The 16,827-nt window shown below is 49.2% G+C and overlaps 1 protein-coding gene across 3 annotated transcripts in view; it reads right to left on the bottom strand.

The window, feature by feature from the left end:
- Window positions 1–1,978: 1,978 nt before the first annotated feature.
- RBM20 (RNA binding motif protein 20) overlaps window positions 1,979–16,827 on the bottom strand; it is a 181,009-nt gene continuing 166,160 nt past the window's right edge. For 2 of the 3 annotated variants that reach the window (XM_074339073.2, XM_019725114.3), the window contains exons 11-14: window positions 15,268–15,916; window positions 13,623–13,757; window positions 6,685–6,806; window positions 2,159–2,421 (exon numbers count right to left, since the gene is read on the bottom strand). In XM_074339073.2, the coding sequence (XP_074195174.2) occupies window positions 2,311–2,421; window positions 6,685–6,806; window positions 13,623–13,757; window positions 15,268–15,916 (1,017 nt within the window). In that variant the 3' untranslated portion in view covers window positions 2,159–2,310. Of the gene's footprint in view, window positions 2,422–6,684; window positions 6,807–13,622; window positions 13,758–15,267; window positions 15,917–16,827 lie in introns of all 3 variants that reach the window. The other variant, XM_019725113.3, reaches the window with a different exon arrangement.

The raw sequence follows: 16,827 nt of genomic DNA on the forward strand, positions 1-16,827 counted from the left end.
TAAAAATAAATATATATATACACACAAATATAGATTCTTAGACGATTTTGAAACCGAAGGTTCTGACTGAATACAGAGCATGCCTCTCCTCTCTCCCTCCCAGGGACTCTGTCCAGCTTTCCTATCAGCAAGGGAGCCTTTACATTACTCAGGAATGAGGCTGTTTCCACAGCCATCCAGGTTTCCATAGAAACGCCACTGAGGGGAAGAGCTGGTGGGGTCAGCTTCCACTTTGCTGGGAGAAAAGACTGCTAGCCTCTTTGAAAATGCACAGTTCCAGCCTCTGACGGAGGTGGTAGACTTTCCCCAGCAAGGTTTGGCAAGAAGGCCAGAGATCTAGCCCTCTGGCGGGAACTTCACTCTGGTGGGAAGACAGACACACAGGGCCAAAGGTTTTCCTAGACATGGAAGAGACTGGTTTCCAGAATGCCAGGTAAAAACCTGTGGAGGCAGCCAGGGAACCAGGTCTGGGCTGAGCCACCATCTTTATACCCTACTCTGAAACACCAACCTTTCTGAGGGCCCCAGGTGGCCCAGTGCCAAGTTCAGGTTTCCTGTTCCTACAGCCTCTTCTCATTAAACTGTCCAAGCCGGTCTGTTTCCTCTGGTGCCTTAACTCTTCTCTGTCACAGGCTCCCAACAAGTGTCTCCTTGCCGTGACCATTTGCCCCAAGGTTCACATAGGATCGTTTCATTACATTCTACATCTCTTTCCTTTTTGTGTCTCAGTTTCCTCACTGATACAATGTCAGTGTTGAACTCACTAATCTCTCTCCTCTTCTGCTATTAGAGGGCAGAATGTGCAGTATACTCTTTTCTACCATAAAAGAAAAATGCAAAATAAATAAGACAATCCCTTCCTGGTCTACCTGTGGCGGCAGGAATAGAAACAACAGAACTGTCTTCTAGGGGCTGAGCCGGAGCGCCTCCTCCAGGCAAGTATCTCAGCTGTGAGAACGGCACCAGGCTCCCCTCTGACCTTCTTGACGTCTTCTCTCGAGGCTGCGGCCAAGCCTCATTTCCCCAAGCACCTTTGTCCCAAACCTTCCCAATGTCACATCAAACTGGAGACCCCACCACTCATCCGGGACCTGAAGGCTCTGCCCTCTAGTTATCAGATGGCCCGATGGAAGCGAAGGGCTCTGTTCTGCACAACATTTGACATCAAAGTCTGCACATGGGGTCAACTCTGAGCTGCCCTTGACCTTCTGCCACATCGGAAAGGGCCCACCTACAAACCCCAGGCACTCCTCAAATGCTCTCCAGCCCTGCAGCCTGCTCTTTCCTCAGCTTCTTCCCTCACCGAGACACCGTTTAAAACCATCCCACAGTAAGGCTGCTGGAGCCTGGCGTGCAGGCACCAAGGGTGAGTCAAGGACAAATGCCACTGCCTTGTTTTGGTGTCACCTGAGCCAATGCGACCCATGGCAGGGAGGCAAACATTCGACCTATGCCCTTACCAACTGCTGTTTTACCTAAAGGAAGAGGATGCGTCTGTTTTCGTTTTCATTAAAGTGAATCTACACCACATTCATTGCACAGAATAGAACAATCCCTGGCATCTCCTGAAACCACGTGGAGGGAAATAAGTTTGGTGGGAACTTTTCGGAGCTTCCAAAATGAAGGGCTCTTTTCCTTCTCTGTAAAATTCACTTAATTTTACTTTAAGGCATGAACCTGGTAGACGTCTAGAATAACTGAAAGGGTAAAAGAGTTATTAATAAAATCAAGGGCTTTTCAGAAAGGTGGGCCAGCTGGACGAACTCCCAGTTTGTGCCGACTGATTGTCTAGGGTGCCCCCTCTCCTCCACTGCAGGGTCCCACTCACTCCCCTCCCGCACAGGATGCCAGGCAGAGAAACTGCCCCAGGGTCACTGAAGTGGTTCTTGAGCCAGGAGTTTCCGTGAAATCTTTTCCTTGGATGACTCAGCCTGGCCTGATCTGTCCGATCCCATCAAAAATGTGAACACTGTGAAAATCCCTGAGAAGTTGGATTTTATGAAGAGGAAATGACCCTTGGCACAGAAAGGGGGGCGGAGGGAGAAGAGAGAGAAGCAAATTAAAAGATTGTCTGAGGGAAACAAAAGTCACAGCGATTGAGTGTTGAGTGGGCCACGCTCAATGGGCTAGACACAGCAGGGTCTGGGAGCAGCTCTGGGAGACATTTCAGAGGCGTTTTCATGAATCTTTGAGAACAGATGCAGGCAACAGGCCTGCCTTGTTTTTCTTCCTCTCTGTCTTTAGTTCCCGTCCTGGAGATCAGGAAGGCCCCACCTCCTAGGCCCTCCTTCACCGTTTCCACCAGGGGTGTCAGAGCTTCTTCTTTTCAAAGTGGGGCACAATTCCGCTGTCCTCAGTCCTCGGGCTGCCTGGCCCCTCTGTTTCCTTTAGGCCCTCCTCAGCCAGCTGGGACAGGTATTTCTGTGGTGGGAAGAAAGTGACAGAGGAAGGGAGAGGGTCAGTGGTGACCTGAAGGGAGAGGAGAGGAGAGGAAGTGCTGTGTGCTTTGCCCCCCGCCCCAATCATCTTGCCTAATGGGTGACACCCCCTCACCTGCCTCCTCAGATCCTTCTGGGGCTATAGGACCCACGATAAGCAATGCACTTCCTCCCCCTTTATGGTAGTTTACAAGTAACGCATGTCTCCTGTAGCAAGCCTAGAAAGTACAGCTCCCAACAATAGCAAACACTTCCAAGGCCTTATCCTGTGCAAGCGCTGTTGTTTTTCTTATCTAAACTCATTGAATCCTCATAACAACGCTACTTGTTTTCCAAAAAGAGCTCCAGTATCCAGGAGGTCCGTCCACGTGTAAAGGAAGAGGGAGGAGAAGGAAGCTGGAAGGGTGGGAGGAGAGAAATGCTGTCTGTCCTACAGAGATTGTGAAAGCCAGAACTGCAGCCTGACATTTGAGACTCCTAACAACCTGTTTCCTGTCAGGCAGGCTGGCAGGTGGAGGTCTTGGAGGTCCTTCTATGGATGTCTGTTCCACAGTTGGGGCTGCCTCACCTGCCAGGACATTCACTGCTAGGACGGGCCCCCAGCCAAACGTCCGGCCACTTCTGGGATTCTGCATTCAATGCAGTGAAACAGAGCTAGAAAACGCCTGGGGCCTCTGGTTGCTGGGCCGCCAGGGGCAGTGCAAACAGCACTGGATTAGGAGTCAGCAGGGTTAGGTCAGTGTGTGGGTGCTACTGTCAGTTGACCTGGGTTCAAATCCCAGCTCTCCACAGGCAGGTCACCCAGTATCTCTGACACCTGCATGGTGTGGGTGATAACGGAACTACCGCATAAGGTTGCTATGACATCTAAGAGAGGTACCATAAAGCACTTATCACGGCACTGGCACAAAACAAACACTCCGTAATGCTGCCCTTTATCATGAGTGGCACCAGCCATCTAATTTCAGGGAACTCACTTATCTCCTCCCAGGCTGGACCCTAATCTGTTAAATGGGAGAAACGGTCTCCTCTCCTTTCTCCCAGGGTGATTTTGACGGTCACACGAGATGATGTATGTAAGATGACTGGCCCTGCCTGCTCTCTCTAGAAGTGGCTGGGGTTGGCTTTGGGAGGTGGGTGAGCCTGACGGGGAGAGGGGCAGACCATGGATCCCTGTGGGCCAGGTTACAGAGGGAGGGCTGGGTTTCCCCTTTGCCTCAGCCCAGGGGAGGGAAAGGTGTGCTCAGGAAGGCGAGTGGATGAGTGTATTGCTACAGGCACGTTCCTGTCCAGAACTGGTGCCATGCATGTGCCTAGTTTCCCATATGGCACTGACTCCACCCCTTGTTCCAGATCGCTCTGGGTGGGTTTCCTCTGGGCCATGCCCAGCAGTGGGGCACAGCAGGGGCTGCACAGAGAGCATGGGAGAGGCTGCTTCCACCTGCTCCCTGCCTCGAAGAGCAATCCCAACCCCTGCCTCAAAGCCTCCTGGTGGGGCCAGGTTTACAAGTTGCTTGACTTCAGTGTCTGCCAGCATCTGCTGCTCGGATCTGAATTCTCCATTTTTTACAAATGTAACTTGGGTTAGAGTGGGGTGGGCAAGGCTGTGTGGACAGAGATGTTCTGTCAAGGCCACTGACAGAAACCCTATCTGGGAAGCCTGCGGTGGAGGCTCCCAGCTCCCTGGCAGGTGCACAAGGAAACCTGAACTGCAGTTGACAGGTGTAAGGACTTAGCCACTGTCTGAACCAGACATGCCTGGGGACACAGGAATGGCTCTGGCCTGCTGAGAGAGGTGAGTCTGCCTGGAGGTCTGGTCCTGAGGCCCAGAACACAGTGCAGTCCACTGCTCTGGAAAAACACACGGGATTTAAAATTAGAGACCCTGGCACTCTTCCTAACTTCCTGGATGACCTTGAGTTGTATGGTCTCCTTGGGGTCTGTATAATCTAACCAATAATTCTGGATGAATTCAGAGGTTCTCACATTGAAGTATCAGAACTTGCTGGAAGGATTTTTTAAATTCAGATTCTCAGGCCAGACCTAGAGAGAATGAATACGCAGGTAGAAGGTGGGTCCAGGAAATGGCATTTATAAAAAATGCCAGCTTGCATGAGGACCGAGGTTTAGGAAAATCAGGACCAGATGATCACTAAGACCCTGTCCATCCGTGCCGTTCCCCAGTTTTCATTTTGTTGGGGTGGGGGTGCTGATGTCTTCAGGGTAGATGGCTGCCCTCAGCTGGTTGTGTGGAGCCCAGTCTGAACCCTTAGTCTGGCCAAGTCAGGCCTTCACTGCCCGCCCTCCCCCAGGACAGGCTGGGACCTGGGCCCCAGACCCATGGCCTCATCAGTCACAGAGCAGCTGCTCTCTGGAGGGAAATCAAGAGGCTTAAATGACCTGAGTTTGGGCATAGCCAGTGACAGTCCCTGCAGATGGTGACCCAGGCCATGACATTATGGGCCTCAGTTGGCATGACCAGCTGAGTAGAGTAAAAAGAGGAAAGTGATTAAGAATCAGGTGCTCTGTTTCCAGCCTGGTAACTCACTATCTGCATGGCCTTGGACAAATCACACAGCTTTTCAACTGTAAAACAAGAGAATTGGCCCTTAACTAGGAGGTTAAGAAACTTCAAATCATTTGGGGGACTTTCTCAAATTAAGTACTTTCCATTTAAGTATCCCAAATTCCACTGAATATCTGACTGAGGATACCTACTTGTGAAACACTGTCCAGGGGATTCTGGTCTACCTCTCATGTTAAAAACCACAAGAATAGCCACTCTTTGACAATTTAGCTGTGGAATTAGGGTACGCTGCCAACCTGGGGGTCTTTCTGAGTTGAAGCCTCATGTGTCAAAAAACTACTCTGATTCCTTGCAGTACAAACAGGAGGTGTCTTAAAACACTTACCCTGGGCATCTCATATACCGAGCTTTCATTAATTTACTAAATCCCAACCTATCCCAGTTCATTATGAAAACCACATTCTAATATGCCCTATATTCATTATCTGTATGTTATAGGACATATTACTATATTTTATTGCTTTTAAGATGTCTTTTTTTTTCACACATTAACATCTCTGAAATCAAGATGCATTTTACAGTTGATGGAGCCTCACAGTGTAATTTGCAACATTCTTTTTTTCCTGTTGGTATTGAAACATAGTGTCTTACACTGATGCCACCTTAGATTGAACGAAATATGGTATATAGAGTATTTTTATGTCACCTGTTAATAGACTTTAAAACTTTATTTATGTATTGCTTATCTCCTACACTAGAATGGAAGCTCCATGAGGGCAGGGGCTTTGCCTGTATTTTTTGGTTTTTGTTGTTGTATCCCCAGTGCCTAGAACAGTGTGTGCTACATAGTATGCCTGTGACAAACAGTTGCAGGAGGCAGCCGGATGGCTCAGTTTTTGGTGAGAGTGCAAGCTTCGATTTCTACATGGGCCAGTGAACTGTGTTCTCCACAACGCAGAAAACAATGGCTTGAGCTTGAGCTTGGAGCTGAGCCACTGGAGGGCGGCGGCTGGTTGGCTCAGTGGTTGGAGCACGGTACTCACAACACCAAGGTCACCGGTCCGATTCCCACATGGACCAGTGAGAAGCAACGGCTTGAGCTTGGAGCTGAACCACTGGTAGACAGCCAGTTTGCTCAGTGGTTAGTGAGGTGCTCATAATACCAAAGTCGCCGGTTCGAATCCCACCATGTGAGGTGCGCCCTCCACAACTAGGTTGAAAACAACGACTTGACTTGGAGCTGAGCTGCGCTCTCCCACAACTAGATTGAAAAACAACTTGACATCCTACAAGAACACACTGTTCCCCAATTTAAAAAAAAATACAGTTGCAGTATGGATAAACATTTCAATAGAGCATAATAGTGACCTTTATTCTAGCAAACAAGGATACTGCACAGAGGAACAGAAACAGAGAGATATCTGCATCTGGCACATCCAGGTCTTTTGAAAACAGTCAGCCCCAACCATGGGCCACAAACTCGAGTTACTCAGTTTAGAGAGAAAGGCAGATACAAAAAACCCAACCCAATAAAACGTTCTAAGTACCAAAGTGGAGACGCGCTCTGAGAGCACATGGGAGGCAGCCACCACGTGGAAAAGCCTGGTGGAGTCAGGTCGGGGCGAAGAGTAAGGGTTCTCCATGTGGTGGAAGGAAAGAAAAACTCAGAAACAGAGACCAGAGAGGCCCCCAGTGCTAGGTGAGGAAGGCTGATATTACCTGTAAGTTCCTGTAATGGACAGCGCTGCGACAATGGCTTATCTTCGCCATCTCCTCGCTCGTGTAGAATAGTCCACACAATTTGCAGTAAAACCCAGTCCTGGGCACCACGAACTCCACCCCTGCAGAAGGATGGGAGATGGACAAGTTGTCAATTAGGGACGCGATGGGAGGCCCTGGGGTCCTGCAGCCGTCGGGCGGAAATGGGAGCAATGAGCTCCAGGCCTCACTGGCTGTGGCTTTGGCTGGTTACCTAGCTTCTCCAAGCCTCAGTTTCCTCATATGCAAAACAGGCACGTAGAGAATAGCACCTACTTCCTTCACAGGTGGTTGTGAAGGTAAGGGATGGAGTGCTGAGAAGTACATGCTCTGTAACTGTCTCTGGGAACTGCTCTCTGATTACCAGCCTGTTTCCGGGGAAAGGAGGTTTCATACGTTTCACTTGTTGGATTTCGTTTCTCCACACTGTACCCCTCTCTACGGAAGTTGTGGCCAGGACTCTGGAAGAGTGCTTTCATTTTTGTTTGCTTAATTTAGAATTCTGTTCATTAAAGAAACTTTTTAAAAATAAGCGAAAGTGAGGAAAAATCACCCAGAGTCATTCCAATCAAAACATTTTCTTCCACACTGTCTTTATGTAGAGCTTTTCCTTTGCAGGAAGAGGGGGCAGTTTTAATTATACCCTAAGTATAATCTGTCTCCTCCCTCCCTTTCTCACGTATTATCATAAATATTCCCCAGTCTTCACATCTGAACCATCAAGTAATAGTATTTTATTTGTCATTTATTAAATGTAAGTCTCAGGATTCTGGGAGGCCTTTTGAATCTAAGGAAAGGAAACAGTGACCTAAGAGCCAGAGAAGTGACAGTGTCACAGCCCAGAAAATTCATCTTTGAAAGGATGGTGGCTATTCCAGCCTCCCAAAGGTATTCTGGGGGTCACAGTTCTCCTCGTGAAGACACAGTCAGCAAAGTGGAAAGAGCCCAGATCTGAGAGAGCAGATGTTAAGAACCTACGTAACCTGGGGAGAATTAGCTGAATCCCTCCTGTGCCTCAGTTTCCTCAGGCACCTGATTAGAAAGCACCAGCAAAAGAGCAGAGCGTGAGGACTGTGGAAAACAGGACCCATCATGGAGCGAAAGAAGAGGGGCTGATGGCTTTCAGATCCCGCTTTCAGGTCGGGCCCCACACTGCGTGGGCTGACATACTTCAGCAATGGCTGTGCTGCTGCCATCTGGTTGGCTCCCACTGCTCTGCTGGGGGGTTGCAGAGCTGGCCACACTGAGTGGAGGGGAGAGAGGGGGCTGGGAGCGGCACACCAGGGGAACAGTTCCAGGGGAACAGCAGCTTCTTCCAGACAGGAAGACAGGCCAGGTCTCCACGAAGGCTGTGTATGACCACAAGTCTGGGGCTTCTTTCACTTTCCTCCTCCCATCTCCCATGAGACAGAGCTGAGTGCAGAGGAGACCCTGTCATAGAGAAGCAGCTTAGACTTGTAATTATAACTTCTTTTTTTTTTTTTTTTTTTTTAACATTTCAAAAAAGCCAGTGTAGAGGGGCAGGCCAGGAGGGAGGGGTGAGCCTGGGAGGACTGCCCACAGCCCGCCTTGACAAATTGCTTCTCTGTGGTTTAGGGCCTGGGGAGCCTTCTCAGCTAGTTCTCTCTGACTGCCACGTAGCACACTGCTGTGCCCTCAGCAATCTCACTCAGGCCCGGCTGCCCAAAGGGAGGCTGAGTGCCCTTCTGCCTCGCTCCTCCTCCCCCCTCACTGCAAAGGATGGAGAAACAGCCCTAGCTTGGCTTGTGGGCGGCCAGTTCGACCCCCACCTCACAAACGGGCCCTGGCTCCTGCCTGTGGCTGCCCAAGGAGCTTTAAGCAAGGCCTGCCTTCGTCCTCTGTTCCTACAACATAGCCCTCCCCTTGCTGCTGCTCTACCAGGAGCAGAGGCCCACGCAAGGCAAGATCAAGGCAACTGGCAAAGGTGAAGCAGCAGCGGAGGCCACAGGGAGTGAACGCAAGCCTGTGAGCAGAGCCGGCCCCTCTGCCCTGTCCCAGCCAGACCCTGCAAGACTGGACACGTTGGTGGTCCCAGGAAAGAATCCTTGGGGTTTTCACTGCAGACCATGGCTGAGGTCTCCAGAAACCTAGTTTCCCAACTGGCCTTCCAGCCTGTGCTAGGGCCCCCAGAAAGGGTGCAACAGCCTCAGAAACCACCACACAGAGAGTGAATAAAGCAGGGCCTGCACTGGCAGCTCCCCCCCTTTCAACCAAAGCACATGGCTACCATCTGTGGTGTTCTGGGTGAGATTTCACTTGAACAAAGGCTTCCACTGCCAAAAAAAAAAAAAAAAGAAAAAGAAAAAGGGCTTGGAAGCCGCTGTATAGTGGAGGGGAAATGGAATTTAGAGTCACATAGTCCTAGCTCTTTTACTTACACTGTGTGACCTCAGATACATTACTCAACCTCTCTGAGATTAGTTTCCTGATCTGTAAAATGGGAGTAATAATACCACACATGTTGCTATGGGGAAGCACCTATCATTTTACCCGGTGCTCAGAAAATATGAGTTTTCCAGACACGTGTTAAACATTTCTCCAAGAGGCCACCTGCCTATGCATCGGCCTTCACGCCCTCCACCCCGTCACCAAGGCCGCCTGGAGAACCTGTACCCCCCAGTTTGGCAGCAACTCTCTTCCCTGCCCCCACCCAGCAGCTGGTCAGACGTACTGGGCAGTCAAAAGGCAGAACTGGGGGAGGAGAAGTCTGACCAGGGAGGATCCCCAAGTGACTGGTAAGTCCCCTGGGTACCTGGGAGTTGCCCCAGGCACCACAGTGCCAACACCGCCTCAGGACGCCTCTGGAATGTGAGGTTCAAGTGAAGCGGCAGCATCAAGAAAACCTGCCACAGCTCCGATAGTTCTGGAGCCACCTGCTCCTCCCATTTTTCAGCCTCTATTAAGTATAATAATTAAAGCTGCATTTGCCTTCTAATAATAGCTCTTGGCACAGGCAATTATAACTCCGTCATCCTAGCAAAGTCGGGGATGGGTGGAGGGGGAGCTTGCATTTTATAGGCAATGCCCTTTGGTTCTGGTTAAAAACAGGCCTTGGCAGGCTCATGCTGGCTGGAGTCACCCAGAGCTGGCCTGGAACACACGGGCAGTGCCCCCCTCCCCATGCCCACCGCAGTCCCTGAGCAACGGGACTTTACCTCTCCCTTTCCTCCTGATGGTATGCGGTCCTTGGCACTCTCATTCCGCCTCCCTGCTCTCCACAGGGACAAAGCCAGAAAGTTGTCACTCATCTTCCTGGAAGTCTCTCTACAGTAGTGACTGATCCTGGAGGGTGAAGGGTTATGCAGCCCCAGTGAGGGGACGTAGCAGGTCTCAAAAACAACTTCATAAGCAAATAATAATAGACAACCCTTTCTAAGTACCTCCTACCGGAAGACTCTAAAACCTTCCAAGTATTCCTTTAATCCTCCAAATAACCGTATACCTGGTAGGCTTCTATCACTGTGCCTGATTTATACATGAAAAAAATCAGCAGAGAGGTTAGCTAAGCTGTCTTTATCCCCAGCCAGCTGGGGTTGGAACCGAGGGAGTCGGGTTCCAGTCTGTGCTCTGAACCACTGTACAAATCTGCCTTTCCTACACCATCCTGCTCAGCCTGGAGAAACAGGAAGGCAGGGGGGCCTCAGGTTAGACATCCCAAGTTCTGACCTGAACTTGCTATGTGATCTTAGGTGAGTCTCTGGGCTTTAGTTCCCTACCTGTCAAATGTGGATGATAGTACCATCCACCCCTTCCCACCCCCAGAGATCAAAGAGGTAATGGGTCTCAAAGCTAACTGAAGGCTGTAATCAAGTACAAAACTACAATCTGTGATGGCCCCAAACAGGAAGCAGCCCAAATGCCCATCAACAAATGAATAAACAAAATGTGGTATGTCCCATCCACAAGGCAATACTCCTCCACGATAAAAAGAAACCAACTGTAGACACACCCAACAGTATGCATGAATCTCAAAATAATTATGCTGAGTGAAAGAAGCCAGGCAAAAACAGTCATCCTGTATGATTCCCTTTCTAGAAAATTCTAGACTGCAAACTAGTGTTTAGTGACAGAAAGCAGATCAGTGGTGACCTGGGGATTGAGGTACGAAAAGGGAAGGATGACAAAGGAGTAATCAAGGAATTTGGGGGATGATGCTATGTCCACTGTCTTGATTGTGGCAATGGTGTCACAGCTACATATGCGTGTCAAAACTGGTCACACTGCACGCTTTCAGTATGTGTACATCATTGTACATCAGTTACACCTCAACAAAGCTGCTTAAAAAGACAGAATGAAATACTATTTTCCTCCTAACAGATTGGTAAAGATTGAAAACTAATAATATGCAGTGTTGGCAAGAATGTCAAGAAAGAGAACTCTCTCACTCAATGTAGCAGTGAAAACTACTATAATCTTTTTGAAGTGCAATTTAGTAGCAACTATGAAAAGGTGAAATGCAAACACATATGACTCCACAACCTCCAGGCCAGGATGCTGTCCTACAGAAACATGGGCCAACAAAGGTAACAGCACGTTTAGGAGGCAGCAGAGCACAGAGGCAGCATGGTTCTAGAGTCAAACCACTGGGGCTTAAGTCCAGTCCTTGCTGATCTTTAGCTTTGCAACCCTGCATCTCAGATTTCTTATCTGTAAAACAAAAATAATATTACCTACCTCTAGGTGTTTTCAGAGAGCTAAAATGAGATAATATATACAAAAAAGAAAAAAGAAAACAAAAAAACTAGGAGCGGTGCTTGCACTGTAAGCGATAAAAATAAAAGCTTCGTTATTATAGCATTTTAATAACAGGAAAAAACAATTAAAAAAATCTTAAATATTCACCAGTAGAATGGGTTGATAAGTTATGGTACATCTTTTAAGATGGAATATTTGCAGTGGTTAAAAAGAATGCATTCTCTATGTACTGACATGAAAAGATCTCCAAAACCTGCTGTTAAGTGAAAAAAAGCAAATTACAGGACATTATGTATATAGTGTGATCCTATTTCTGTGAGAGAAAAACTATTTGAGGATATGACAGTAGCTACCTCTGGAGTTGGGGAGAGGCCAGGGGGAAGAGGTATGACATTTAATGTTTACTTTATATGGTTCTTATTTTTTAAATTAATCACAATAATCTTCCACACTTTTTGTAATGAAAAAGAAAAAGACACTAATTATAAGGTAGCAGAATTTATTCTTAATTTTTGCTTGTGTGTATGTGTCAATTAGATTCCAAGTTCTTGGATGACAAGAGACTTGTGTTACATTTCTTTGTCCCCTTTGAGCACCTCTCATAGTGCCACGTACCCAGTAAGTGCTGTTGACTGAATGAAGGCATAAAGAATGCACGATAGAACCATCTGGCATTCCCTGATAAGGCAGCCTGTGCAACTGTCTTCCAGGCTTAAAACACCCGGGCCCTTCATGCACTTATCTCAGTCCATTCTAAGGTCAGTACTTCTTTGTTTGTTTGTTTGATTTCAGTTTTTGTCCTGGTGTATGTTGGAGGCTATGCAGCAAATTTATCCCTTTGAAGAAAAAGGACATTTGCTTTTCAATCTCACTCTATGAAAACGGTACACTTGGAGGACAGAGACAGTAAGAAATTGTTTAAAGGAGATGAAACGAAAAAGAGAAACTGATGGAGTGAGCCTCCATATTGACTGGCCCCTCCCTGACTGAGCAGACGTGTGGTCACTGGTTATCACAGAACCTAGGCTATCGCCTTCCTTGTGACATCTTCCCAAGCTCCCTCTCTGAGCGCTGCGACTCCTTTGTCTTACTGCTTTCACACCTTTCAGGGTCAATGCAGAGACACAAAGAGGATATAGGCTGCAGTGGGAGTCACTGGGTTGCTGGGAGTGTCAGAAGCTCCCAAAAAACTTTCCCCAAGTCCCTTCACTCCCTACCCTGAGCCTCTAGCTAACTCTCCTCTTTGAAAATGTGCCCGAGGAGATTTTATGATGAAACTCCCTCCCTGCTGCCCTTCTAACATCCGCACCATTGAAAAGTCACTGATCTGGTCCAATTCACAGGATAAGTGAGAAAACTAAGGCTCAGGAACCCCCACCCACTGCTCTCGGTGAGGCCCTACCATTCCCTTGCCTGAGGCCTGAGCCATCACCACTCTCAGGGCCACCCCTACCCCACCTCTCAACTCCCCCGCCAGGTGCTTCCCTGACTAGGGCCCTGATCTCCTGGCTGCCTCTGGCTGGGTTCTGACAGTACCTCCCACTCCCAAGGCCTCCTAGAAAAGTCTCTTTCTCTTTCTCTTTCTCTCTCTCTCTCTCTCTCTCTCTCTCTCTCTCTCTCTCTCTCTCGACTTGTTCATTAAGGACCTGAAGTGATTGGGGGGAAAAAAAAAATTCCGGGCTATGACTTATCTGAGAACAGACAGTCACCCAGTAAGCGGAACAGGAAGGAGGGGGCCCAGGTCCCTCTCCATTCAATGCTCCCTCTGCCAAGTATATAGAGTCTGCCCCCAACGCAGTCTATTCCGCACCATTGCCTCAGAGAAGCTAATCGCTCAAAGAGGAAATAAATAGTGTTGTTTTGGGAAGGGCTGGGGCAAGGAGGGCAGGGAGGACCATGCGGAAGAGGTTGGCTCTTGACTTTGTGGCGGCCATTGGGCCTCTGCTTCCCTGCTGCATGAGGGCCCTGTGCTCCGGAATAAAGCATTCCCTGCCAGGGGCTGTTTTAGTCTCTCAGAGCTCTGGCAAGAAACTGTAAAGTAGCACCTTGCAAACCTACTTTATTGCATCAGGCATGAAAAACAAGACAATGTGACAAGAAGCCCTCTCCAGCTCTTAGACGTTACTAGGAAACTGTCATTTCCTGGAGCAGAATTCTCAGGAAGGACGGTGTAGTTCGCCTACCTAGAGGAATGCTGAGTTCACTGAACACGTCCTCTGGTTCCCAGGAAGGCAAAGAAAGGGGCTGTTTCAGCTCCACTTCAGTGTATTCCGGTGACCTCATATCCAGAGATTTCATCTCCAGGTACCTGGAGCTTTCTGCAAAACATGGGCCAAAGCAAAGAATGAATGAAACACAACAGGCCTCCCTGCAATTCTGTTCCTTGTGGTTGCTTGGCGTGATAAGGTGGGGCCAGGGTGAGGACTGCTCATTAGAGGCTAATAATTAAGAGCTTTTTTCCACTGCCAGAAGAACGCCGCACACAAGAAAACTTGGCACATCTTTGCACTGGGTCTATGGGGGATGGGCTGCTGATGCTTTGGAATGATCCACCCCCACGGCCCCCAACTCCGTGTCACTCCACGTCTGCAGGCAGAGGAATTACGAAAGGGCAAAAATTGTGCTGATGTGGACAGGAGCTGAGGCTGGCAGAAAAGGCCATGCCATTCTCCATTGAGAAGTGTTATTAAATATGAACTCCAGACACCGGGTAAGCTAATAGGCATGAACACCAGTGCATGCGGAGACCTATGCTGCAAAGGAAAGGGGGTTCAGGCAGAGCAAGGTGAATGTTTCACTCCTCCTTTAGTCTTGCTTCTCTAGACACAGCCCAGGCCTCAGCGTTTCTCTAGCAACAAGAAGGCAACTCATGACAGTGTTTCCATGGAGACTCAGAACCACAAAGGTGAAAAACACCTCAGGTCAGCTGGCTATGGAGGAAAGCCCAAGCCTCCAGCTCACCTACCAGCTCGTGCCTGCCAGCCACAGAGCCCTGTCTTACAAGGTTTATTTTGGAGCCGTTCCTCTATAGTGTCTGCCCCCCGACTCTTGCCCCTTGTACTCCAACCTCTGGAATGCCGCAGGCTTTCTGTGGAACGAATCTCTAGTTATTTTCACTGGGAGAACATGGAGGGCTACTCCCCTTCCTTGCTCCCAGAGTCCTTGATGGGGCTTAGTTTCCACTTGGCAGAGAAGATAGGGCTTAGCCTATTTTAAACTCTGTCTTTCATGATGTCATAGCACAGGGCACACACAAAACATCACCTCCAACTGAAGTGGAGGAGACGCCAGGATAAGTCTTGTTTTACCGTCAGACTCTGGAGAAAAGTGGGCCTGAGGCAGGAAGAGGGGGAACAGGCCATACCCCTTAGAGAGCCCCTCATTCTTCCCTCTGCTCACTCCTTGCTCGGCCTCCCACACTCCCACCCCCTCATGCAGGCCTCACAGAAATAATGACCTGGGTGGTCTTCTGTCCTGCAGACACAGAGGCTGCTTGCTGCCCCCGGGGATCTCTGGCTGATAACTCAAAAGTTTTGCAAATTTTAGTTGTCAGAGTCCATCTGGGCTCCCGTAAATTCGGAGAAGTCTGTCCTATCTGAGTTTGCTTCTCAGAAAACATGTGGCCTCCTATCTGATTTCCTTTGCACCATTTGCCTAACAGCTCTGACAGTTTAACCAGGCTTTTAGAAGCTTGCTTTCTGCCCCAGCTGCAGTGCTGGTTGAAACCTTACCGATGTCTGTTCCAGCCTGTGCATGCCCACTCATACTTCTCTAGGTGACCAGTGGTCCCATCAACCCAACCACCCAGGAGAAAAGGCAGGTAGTTACCCTGGGTCGACACTCCTTGGCAAGCCTGGCTTTGGAGGTCAGTTTCAGTGGGGGGGCTGGCTTTCTCCTCCGGGGGGCTGCCTTCACAAGCCCCATCTTCGGGGGTCCCCCTGGCCTTGCCGTCATCGCGAAATGGACTAGGCTGCCGGGCCCTCTCCTCTGCTGGCTTGGGGGAAGACATTTGCTGGAGTGTGGGGGACAGACGAACATCTGAGCTCTCTGTTCCCTTTGCCTGCTTCTCGTAGCAATCTGAACCCTCCAGTGAGTGGCCTGTCTCGAATTCAGCTGGCTTCTGCTCAGCCTCCAGATTTAGGCCAGGCATTTCCACGTCCATGTCACTGGGACAGCTCGTGGAAGCAGAAGGCACTTCGTTGGGTGACTTGGGGCTGACTTCCGTAGCCCCGTTACCTATGGTCTTGACTCGCTCCTTGGCTAAATCCAGGTGTAAAGTAGTTGTCACACAGGGACATATTTCTGGGCAGATTTTGTCCTTCTGGTCAATGGGCACGATCTCTTCCAGCTCTGGGATGTCTGGTTCCATGATAAAATCTTCTTCCTCTCCCACCTCGTCCACTGTAACCAGTTCCTCCATGTTCGTGGGGTACCAGCTCTCCCCCTCTGCTTCACTTCCACTCTCCCAGTCTTGATCCTGAATAAAAGTGCAGAATGGAGGTCAGAGAATGGCTGAGGAGCCGGTCTCGGTGTTCAACTAGAGGGCACAAGCTTCAACCCCAGGACCCCTCAAACCAAAAAGCTCCTGAGCGTTCTTACCTGGGAACACTGACTGGGTAATCAGAAGCTATAAATCCCTCAAGTCCCATATCACTGATTCACCCCTAGGATGAGGCTCAAAACAGCACAGGGTTTGGAATAAGCCCTTAATACTTAATCCACCATGTTTAAAGTGGCACAAAGAATTTCAACCCCTGGTACAAAATAGGTGCTCAATAAATCATTTTTGAATGAGCCAATAAATGATTAACATATAAGCTCTAAACCAATCAGCTTGCTGGAGCTATTTCCTTGCATGTTGGGCATCACTAAATGTACCTATGGCAAAGTCCCCCATGAAATTCCCCCAAGCACCCTCTCCTGCAAGGGTGCAACTTCCATAGCCCGGCTCATAGTAGGCCCTTCCTGAAACTTTCCCCTGGTGTCCCCAGGAGCCTACAGAACCAGCAGCCGGATTTAGGAGATCAGCTTCCCCGCCAGCGATAGCCATCTCTCTGCCTCTCCTGACCGGTAAGGCACGAAGCTGGCCACGTTCCAAGGACATTTCTTTTGGCCGTGGCAGCCCCAGCACTGGGTTTTTCATTTCAATTAACAGAAAATAATCTTTACAAGCACAGGGGATGTCTTATTAATCCCAGGGTCTGGACCTGCTTAGGTCACGGCCCCAAATTGAATACCCCAAATCCCCCTTCCTGTCCCAGCCCCTCCCACGGGACCTGCCTATTTTGGGAGCCTGGCTCTGAAGCCCGAGTCTTTTTTGGGCACATGTTTTCTCTTATGAGCACAGCCAAGTTGCTGGAGAGTACGGCAAAGCCCAGGCATGTGGTC

This window comes from Rhinolophus sinicus, chromosome 15, assembly GCF_057876585.1.
Source record: "Rhinolophus sinicus isolate RSI-liver-muscle chromosome 15, RSI-T2T, whole genome shotgun sequence".
In the NCBI taxonomy this organism is placed as follows: domain Eukaryota; kingdom Metazoa; phylum Chordata; class Mammalia; order Chiroptera; family Rhinolophidae; genus Rhinolophus; species Rhinolophus sinicus.